This window comes from Amaranthus tricolor, chromosome 7, assembly GCF_026212465.1.
Source record: "Amaranthus tricolor cultivar Red isolate AtriRed21 chromosome 7, ASM2621246v1, whole genome shotgun sequence".
Taxonomy (NCBI): domain Eukaryota; kingdom Viridiplantae; phylum Streptophyta; class Magnoliopsida; order Caryophyllales; family Amaranthaceae; genus Amaranthus; species Amaranthus tricolor.
In genome coordinates this window covers 17779022-17788234 of record NC_080053.1, presented here as the reverse complement: position 1 = coordinate 17788234, position 9213 = coordinate 17779022, and the positions used below count along the sequence as shown (strand labels likewise).

Genomic DNA, 9213 nt, shown 5'->3' with positions numbered 1-9213 from the left:
TATATTAGTAGCATCAAGTGGAAGTTTTGAGTTTTGATGAACATGATGATGATCATGGAGACATAAATTCTAGTTTCAGAATGATTGAGGAGGAGTAATGCATTAGATTCATGGGTTTTGGTGGATCGTTGAAGATGAATTTGAATGAAATACTTGGGAGTTTTCGATGTAATTTTGCCATGTTTTTGATACGGTTTTGAATCGAATTAGGATTTGATTGGTAGCCTTGATAGAATGTTGAACATGATTTCTTTGTGTATGTGGAGAGGTATGAGATCATTACTTCTCATTGAATATGAGGTGAAACCATTAGTTGCCATTGGACAAGATTATCTTTGTATTATCAATATAAACAAACGAACGTGAACCCTATTTATTAATTTTTGAAAACATTAATTTCCATATATTTTATTTTAAGCAAGTTCATATTCTTTTTTTGATTACCTCTTTTTAAAACATAAAATTTTAAATGATAATATATTCAGTCTGTTAAAAAATCACCTAAATTTTTTAATTGATTAATTAATTAGAAAATATTAACTAATTATATAAATTTGACTCATAGTGAAACGGTCTCATACAAAAGTGATACAATCTTTTATCTTAGTATATATCTTCCATTTTCTTTTAAGAAAAATTAAAGGGGTGTTTTCCTAGAAAATTCCTAACATGTTAAAAATCAAACTATAGGTGAATATAAGACAAAAAAAAAATTGGTAAATTAGTTAATAAACTAATGTTGATATTATTATAGGAAAATACCCCATAAGTTGGTATTATTCATGGTTAATCAATAATTGATATTATTGTAGGAAAATTAACAAAAATTGTATTATTATGGTAATTTTTCTTTTATTTTATGAAACGTTCCATATATTTTATTTCATAGAAGTTTTTTAACTTTTTAGGAAAGAATTAAACTACTACCATCTCCACCACATCTCCTAAACATTTATACATACTTACCTATATTAAAAGATACAATACAATCTCCTATCTTAGTACAATATATTCCATTTTGGGAAATTACACGTCATAACGCTGAGGTTTTGGGTTTTCCACGTGGTAATCAAAACTTTTAAAAAATCCACGTGGTAACCCTGAGGTTTACTAAATTGTTCCACCGTGAAATTTTTGTACATAAAAATTTATCAAATGTTAATTTCGAAGCTTTAAAACTGTTGTACGCGTATTTATACGACTCACCATTTCAAATGCCATCAGTTTCAACATTTCCCCCAAAACATAAACCTTAACTCTACCATCTTTGCATTTGAGGGGAAAAAAAATGATTTCGGTGAAAGATTATAGAGTTAAGGTTTATATTTTGGGGGAAAAGGTTGAAACTGATGGCATTTGAAATGGTGAGTCGTATAAATAGGCGTACAACAGCTTTAAAGCTTATAAATTAACATTTGCTAATATTTAATATGTAAAAAGGTCACAGTGGAACAATTTGGTAAACATCAGGGTTACCACATGAATTTTTTAAAGGTTTTGGTTACCATGTGGAAAACCCAAAACCTTAAAGTTACCATGTGGAATTTCCCTTCCATTTTTTGAAAAAAAAAATTACCGTGAATAATACAACTTTTCGTTAATTTTCATACAATAATACCAACTTTTAGTTAACCATGAATAATACCAAATCAGGGAGTTTTTTTTTCTATAATAATACCAAATTTAGTTTATTAACTAATTTACCAATTCTTTTTGTCATATAATCTCCTATAATTTGATTTTAAAATGTTAGGGATATTATAGGAAACACCCCTTTAAGTTGGTATTATTTATGGTTAATCAAAAGTTGAAATTAATGTTGTAGAAATAAGCAAACAATTGTATTATTTTTGTTAATTTTTCCTTTTTAAAATTATTCTTTTGACAATCATGGTTAGATGTTTAACTCTAAGTCTTTAACCATTGATAGCTCTAAATATATTATTATGTGTTTATAGTCAGGGGCGGGGGACTTTGCGGGGTGCCCAAACCTAAATGGCCTCATATTAAAAGATATCATTAAGAAAGAGTAGTTTTAGTAGGGGTTTAACTTATCAAATTAATGGTCGTATGTTCAAATCCTTTTAATTACATTTTATTTCTTTTCTTTTTTATCTTTTTTCAAGGCAACTTTTTATCTTCCAAACATTTTCTCTTACATTATTTAATATTTACACATTCATGAAACATAAATTTTCACTAACTTAATAATTTACAAAAATAATTAATAATTCATTCTTAATTTTTCAATCACCCTTCAAACTTTTACTCTTTTTATAATAAGTGATCAATCTATTACTCCTAGTATCTTTCTCTCTTCCATGTTAACATTAAAAATGACAATTTATTTTTTAACAGCTTAATTTTATAAAATCAAAGTAATAAAATTAGAAATTATGTTCTTTTTTTTAGTTCTAATACTTAAAATTAAACTTGTGTTGAACTTTTATTTTAGTTTAAGAAAATCTCTCTTTTCAATTATAAAGGACTCCAATTTTAGAAATTTATGAAAAATTAACAGGGCCTCTAAATGTTTTGCTCTGCCCCTATATTTTTTAAGGTTAATTTATGAAAATATCATCATTCTATATACTAAAGCAAAGACCACCTAATGACATGTATTAGCCTCTGGTAAAACAATTTTCCGCTTAAATTAGTTTCTCAGATATTCATATAATTTTATTGTAGCTTTCACGACAAGATTACTATACATTAATACATGCTATTGAAATAAGTTTGACTATTAATATTGTCTATTTAAGACTAAGGAGATTTATATCTTTATATGCTTTGGAATATTATATGTAATTTTAGTAAGATTGAAAATAAATTTTCTCTTTAAGATTTATCTTACATATATTAATACAAATTACTGTGACATTTTCTACCTCTAAATTCAGCATGCATCTTTATTTAGACTGTATATTATTAGTCAACATTCTATTACTAAAATGTTTACTAAATGAGGTTGATAAATAACTTTATCGAGTAAGTGGCTAATTGCAAAAATAATTGTCTTCTATTGCGAAGTAAAGATAAAAGAGGTCAAATAAAAATAAATAAACTTATTGTTTTTAAAAATGAAATGGTTACTCAAAGGCGTAAAGATATTCAAATGAGGTGAACAGCAAAGTGAAGGTGTATAAATTGTCGTCCTTTGCAAGATTATGAATTTCATACACTATACCTATTTATCAGCACCCGAAAATACTTGCGTTCAAAAAAATAGTCCTACTAGAAAAGAGAAAGGCAAAGAGATAAAATTGTAATTTGATAATTTTGCTATGTTTAAAATTATTCTTTACATTTATAAATATTATTATGTGGAAATTCATTTAAATATATCAACAGTTTAAGTTTTATATTTCGCCAAGTATTCAGTTATTAAAAAAGCGTCATTTAAAAATTAAGGGATCTTTCTTTAGTATATTGTATGATATGATATGATGACTTAAGTATCTTTGTCTCACTTGGTTTGTGCACATTTTCAAATATATTAATCGATGTCCTAATGCATCTTATTGTGCATAATTAAAAATAGTAAAAAATTGATATTAATATATTGCATTATAACGAATCAAATAAGATCTCAATTGACTATGATTTAATTTATATATTTAGAATGATTCAAATTAAGAGTGTTATAAATAATGTTAAAAATTAAATTGGGTAAATGAAGGGAGTATGTTTTATATATAGTTGAATTTGAATAATTAGAAGTGTTAAAAACTAAATATGACATAGAAATTTAAGATATCTCAAGGAGAGGTTTTATTAAAAAAAAATTTGGAAATTGGTAATGTCGAAATGACAGAGAAACTTTGTGTTTTTGGTTCTTATAGAATATATTTTACTTATCTTAAAAATACTCTTTATTTTCATTTTGTATAAGTTGTTTGATTTACAAAACAAAATAAGCATGTATCCATGCATTTTTCTTGTGTATATATCTATTCCATTACATACGTTGGAGTATTTCTAGTCTATTCAGCTTTTGATAAAATAAATTTTTGTATATCATGTTTAACACGGGTAATAAACTATTATTATACATACATACATTTAACATATAGTGAGTATTGAATAGCTTGCGCTTAGCAAGAGTAATCAACAATTATGTTCTAATGATGTGTAAATTTTGTTATTTATTATTCAATTTTTTTTGCTGTGATTTTTTAAAAATTATTATTCATAGTTCTCATTATATTAATCATGCATAATAATTTCTAAATGTTCCGTGCTTTAGCACGGATGATCACCTAGTATACTATTATTTTTATCAACTTTCTAAAATATACACCTGGTATAATGGTATAAATTACAAAAATTTATTTAAAAAAGATTAGAATATTATCTAAAAATTTTTACATTTGTAAATCCTAGATATTATTACAAATTAGATTTCAACAAAATTTATCTATTTTGTAATATGAACCTATTCACCATATTGTTATCTCATGATTGACCCAATGTTGTTAAAATCGGAATTTTACTTTGAATCGGAAACAACTCTTAAAGAAACACTTAAAATCATCTATTATCAAGACATTTACATGTAAAATGATAGACCTTAGAAACACTTTGAAATATTTGATCTCGTAACCGTGGTATTATGAGCTTGATCTAGGCTGTATTTAGGATTGGGCTTATAAATACCATGTTGACTTCGGATTATGGGGCGGTGTACCTGAATGGAAGTGGGCTGGGATGAGGTAGTTGATGTTTGTAATTGATGAGTATGTGGGCTAGGTGGAATTTGGGCCTGACCAGCTGTAGGTGTAGGGGGAATAGGGGATTGATAGTTAGGAGATGGAATAGAAGGAGAATGGGAAGTGGGGGATTGGGCCGCAGGAGTTGGGAGCACTTCCTGATTTGGACACGGCTGGGAGTTGTGTTTGTGGATTTGTTGAAGCACATATGAATGCTCTCAAACGTATCATACGCTATGTTCAAGGTACTCTCCATCTTGGCTTACACCTTTATCCTTCCTCGATTGCAAATATTGTCTCTTATACTGATACGGATTGGGGAGGGTGTCCTGATATGAGACGATCCACATCGGGATACTGTATTTATTTGGGTGACAATCTGATCTCGTGGTCGTCCAAACGTCAACCTACTTTATCTCGATCCAGTGCCGAGGCCGAGTATAGAGGGGTGGCTAATGTTGTTTCGGAGTCCTGTTGGATTCGGAATCTACTACTAGAACTACATTGTCCTGTTCGGAAAGCTACAATGGTTTATTGCGACAATATAAGTGCCATTTATCTTTCCGGGAATCCTGTTCAACACCAGCGCACTAAACACATTGAAATGGATATTCACTTTGTCAGAGAAAAAGTTGCACGAGGTGAAGTACGAGCTCGACATGTGCCTTCACGTTATCTGATTGCAGATATTTTCACTAAAGGGTTGCCCCTTATTTTATTTGCGGACTTCCGGAACAGTCTCAATGTTCGTGATCCTCCCGTTTCGACTGCGGGGGTGTGATAGACCTTAGAATATTATAGAATTTGAAATATTTGTATATATCTTGTATTAGCTAAATATAGCATGAGTTACCTAACTTATAGCCTTGCCATTAATAGCATAGATTATAGCCTAAATTAATAGAGATTATTGATTGTATATATATGGTGGATGATGCAATAAGAAGGGGACGAGAATTTTCATTGTCTTGAAACAAATCACGAAGCCGGTTCCATAAGGTCATTGTCGAAACATCAGCTTCAATGACGGTGTTGAGCAGGTCCGTGGAGATTGTGGAATAAATCCACAGAACTACAGCCGCATCAAGGGTATCCCACATATCTTGTTCATCATCATTGAGAGGCACCGGCTCTTTCTCTGTCCCATCCGGGTTTTTGGGTGGGATAATATGATGAAGAACTCTATGAGACCTACAATGAACCTTGAACAATTCTGCCCAATTTGTATATTGAACGTTCTCCATCTCAAGGGTGATTGGAACATGGGTCTTGATGTTGGAAACAGCAAGAGCCGGGTGGAAGGAATGAGATGATTTCAATTCGCCCATGTTGACGGAAAATAAATGGTACAAATCAACAACTATAGAAGAAGAAGAAGATTAAAGGAAGAAGGATGCAAAAGCGTGAAAAGGAAAACACTGATACCATGTAAGAATATTCCCGTCCCCTTCTTATTGCATCATCCACCGTATATATATAATCAATAATCTCTATTAATTTAGGCTATAATCTAGACTATTAATTGCAAGGCTATAAGTTAGGAAACTCATGCTATATTTAGCTAATACAAGATATATACAAATATTTCAAATTCTATAATATTCTAAGGTCTATCAGCTCCAATGTTGCTCAAATCACCTCGATCAAATTCACTTGCTTAATTTCGATTTTGCTTACGATTCATAAATCGTTATGCCCAACTTGAATCGTAAAACCGTGCAATTTTACGATCCGAATCGCGATTTTAATAACATTGGATTGACCTAAATTATTCCATAAGTTTACATAAATGCTTTAAGTTATGTGTTATAAAATCAAACACCAAAAAAGTTAAGATTCATAAATACAATGTCAAGTTCAGATTTTTACGGTTAAAAAACCCATGATTGAAGTTTTTATTTTTAGTTTATTTCTATTTACATCTCTAACTGTTATTTAAAATTCTTATTCATTTCATCACCCATATTTTAGTTAGTCCAAAACTTTCTTAGTCTAAATATCAACATTATTAAAAAAACCATCTTTCTCAATGCCTAGACAACCTTCAATTGCGATCAAATCCTGATAAAAAAGGTTTGTTGGAGAGTGTAAGATCAAATCTGAGTATTGTTGCTCGTAAATGTGACGAGATGACCAATTAATGATACGATGTATGCACTTATTAACTAAAATAATAATCCGCAAGGGTAAAATTAGAAAACTAAATAATTGACATTGATAATTGAAAAAAAATACAATTATGTACATTAAACAATTACATTCAAAATTACTAAACAGATAGACAAATAAAAAATCCAAATTTTTTGAAAGCCCTAATTAGCTTAGAAAACTAAAACCCCTAATTTACCTTAATTTATAAAAACATCTACTATTAAGAAAACATTATTTTCCTAATTACATTACATCTCTATCCACACCATTTGCTTTACGTACAATCTCAAATGTGATAGTTTTACTGTGAGACCAATTTAATTGGGTTGACACATATATATTTAATGTGTTAAAGTGATCACTTATAATTATAAATTCGAAGTGATCAATTAGATAAATTGACTACCTGATATAGAATAGTCTCATAATTTAACAATCTTACAAAAAACGAACTGAAACATAAAAATTTAAAATTAAAATGAATCACAAAAATATTAAAATTAGCTAAAAAAATATAATATATTATGATCGTTGATTAGCATGTGCAAAGCGGTCTATAGAACAGGGCCCCGTTATCAGAGGGGCTGCAAAAATCTGTTTTATACTCGTTTGATTTATTGTTTCAATTAGTAAAACATATTTATATTATTTTTACACGAGAGTAACCAAATAATAATGACTCAAATATAAATATTTTAATAAATGGAGAAATTTTTTTATGTACTAATATTTAGTTTTTCTTTTCATAAATTCTAGGAGATAAAATAGACACAAGGGATTTAGGAGACGGCCTTCATTATTTTCAAAATATAAATTAAAAAACAAAAAAGAATACTCTTTCTTAGCAGCGCACGACTATAACTTCTAAAAAAACACACACGAGTGTAACGGTAATCCCAAACTATAAATCAAACCCTCAATGCTTCCTGGGTTTCACCATAACCACCGTTAATTCTCTAACATTAACGTTAAGCTCAAGCAACCATTGTCAATTATTATTGTGTTTTGTTCGTTAATTTATTGTTTCACTCTCGTATCATGGGTTTGAATTGCGACGGTGAATTCGTAATTGTGGAGACAGATCCGACGAGACGTTATGTCAGGTACGATGAAATCATCGGAGAAGGCGCATTTAAAACAGTTTACAGGGGTTTCGATGAATTTAACGGTTTAGAGATTGCTTGGAGTATAATCCAGTTACCTGATAATTTGTTCAAATCGCAGAACTATCTCGAGAGTTTATGTGCAGAATCAGTTTTGTTGAAATCATTAAAACATATTAATATTATGAGATGTTACCATTCATGGGTTGATTACCAGAAGAAGACGGTTAATATGATTACTGAACTTTTCTCATCAGGAAATATGAGTGAGTATCGTACGAAACATAATCATGTTGATAGTAAGGCCATCAAGAATTGGTCTCGACAGATTTTAAGTGGGTTGTCTTATCTTCATTGCCACGAACCACCAATTATTCATAGAGATCTTAAGTGTGATAACATCTTCATTAATGGCAACTCTGGCAAGGTCAAAATCGGAGACCTTGGGCTTTCAACGATTGTTCGACAAGGTAGTGCAATGCCGCGTGGTGCTGGTACACCTCAATTCATGGCGCCAGAGCTTTTTGAGGAAGAATATGATGAGAGAGTGGATGTGTATTCCTTTGGAATGTGTTTGCTTCAGATGGTCACTAGGGAATTACCTTACAGTGAATGTACTAACTCCGCTCAGATTTATAAGAAGGTTATCTCAACCCTTAACAAAGTGACTGATTTACAGGTGAAGGAGTTTATTGACAAGTGTTTGGCTCCTGTATCTGAAAGACCTTCTGCTATCGAGCTTTTGAATGACTCGTTTCTTGCACTGAGTGAATCTGTATTGTCGCCTTTGGATTCGAGTTTGAGATCAGAATGTAGTGTTGGTGCTGCGGACTCAGTGAAGTCATTAGATACAAAATTCATGTTACAAGGAAAGCTGATGAAGGATTCGATATTAATGGTTCTATCGTTTGTTGAAGATGCGCAGCATCTGAAAACTGTAAAGTTTTCGTATTCTCTTGAAACCGATACAGTTTATACTGTTATGGAAGAGATGGTGAAGAAGTTCGAGTTGTCAGATAACGATGCAGCATTAGTTACCGAGCTTATGAATGGATTGGTTGCAGAACTTGTACCTGCTTTTAGTGATTGCATTCCTTCAGATGCAGCACTTTTGGAGAATCATGATATCTGTGAGGAGAATAAAAAGTGTGCAAACTCTGATTTAGTGTTTGAAGTCCCGAGTTGCAATGGTGACCATACGAGAAGCAGGTCTCCGGTTTCTGCTCAACACAGATGACGAGGAGAGGCCA

The 9213-nt window shown here is 30.7% G+C and overlaps 2 protein-coding genes across 2 annotated transcripts; one reads left to right on the top strand and one right to left on the bottom strand.

The window, feature by feature from the left end:
• Positions 1 to 5581: 5581 nt before the first annotated feature.
• On the bottom strand, positions 5582 to 6037 carry LOC130818571 (uncharacterized). Its single transcript, XM_057684735.1, has one exon. The coding sequence runs from the start codon at positions 6035 to 6037 to the stop codon at positions 5582 to 5584; it is 456 nt and encodes a 151-aa protein (XP_057540718.1).
• A 1861-nt stretch (positions 6038 to 7898) lies between these two features.
• Positions 7899 to 9200, top strand: LOC130818570 (probable serine/threonine-protein kinase WNK4). Its single transcript, XM_057684734.1, has one exon. It carries the CDS (start codon positions 7899 to 7901, stop codon positions 9198 to 9200), a length of 1302 nt encoding a protein of 433 aa, XP_057540717.1.
• The last annotated feature ends 13 nt before the right edge of the window (positions 9201 to 9213 follow it).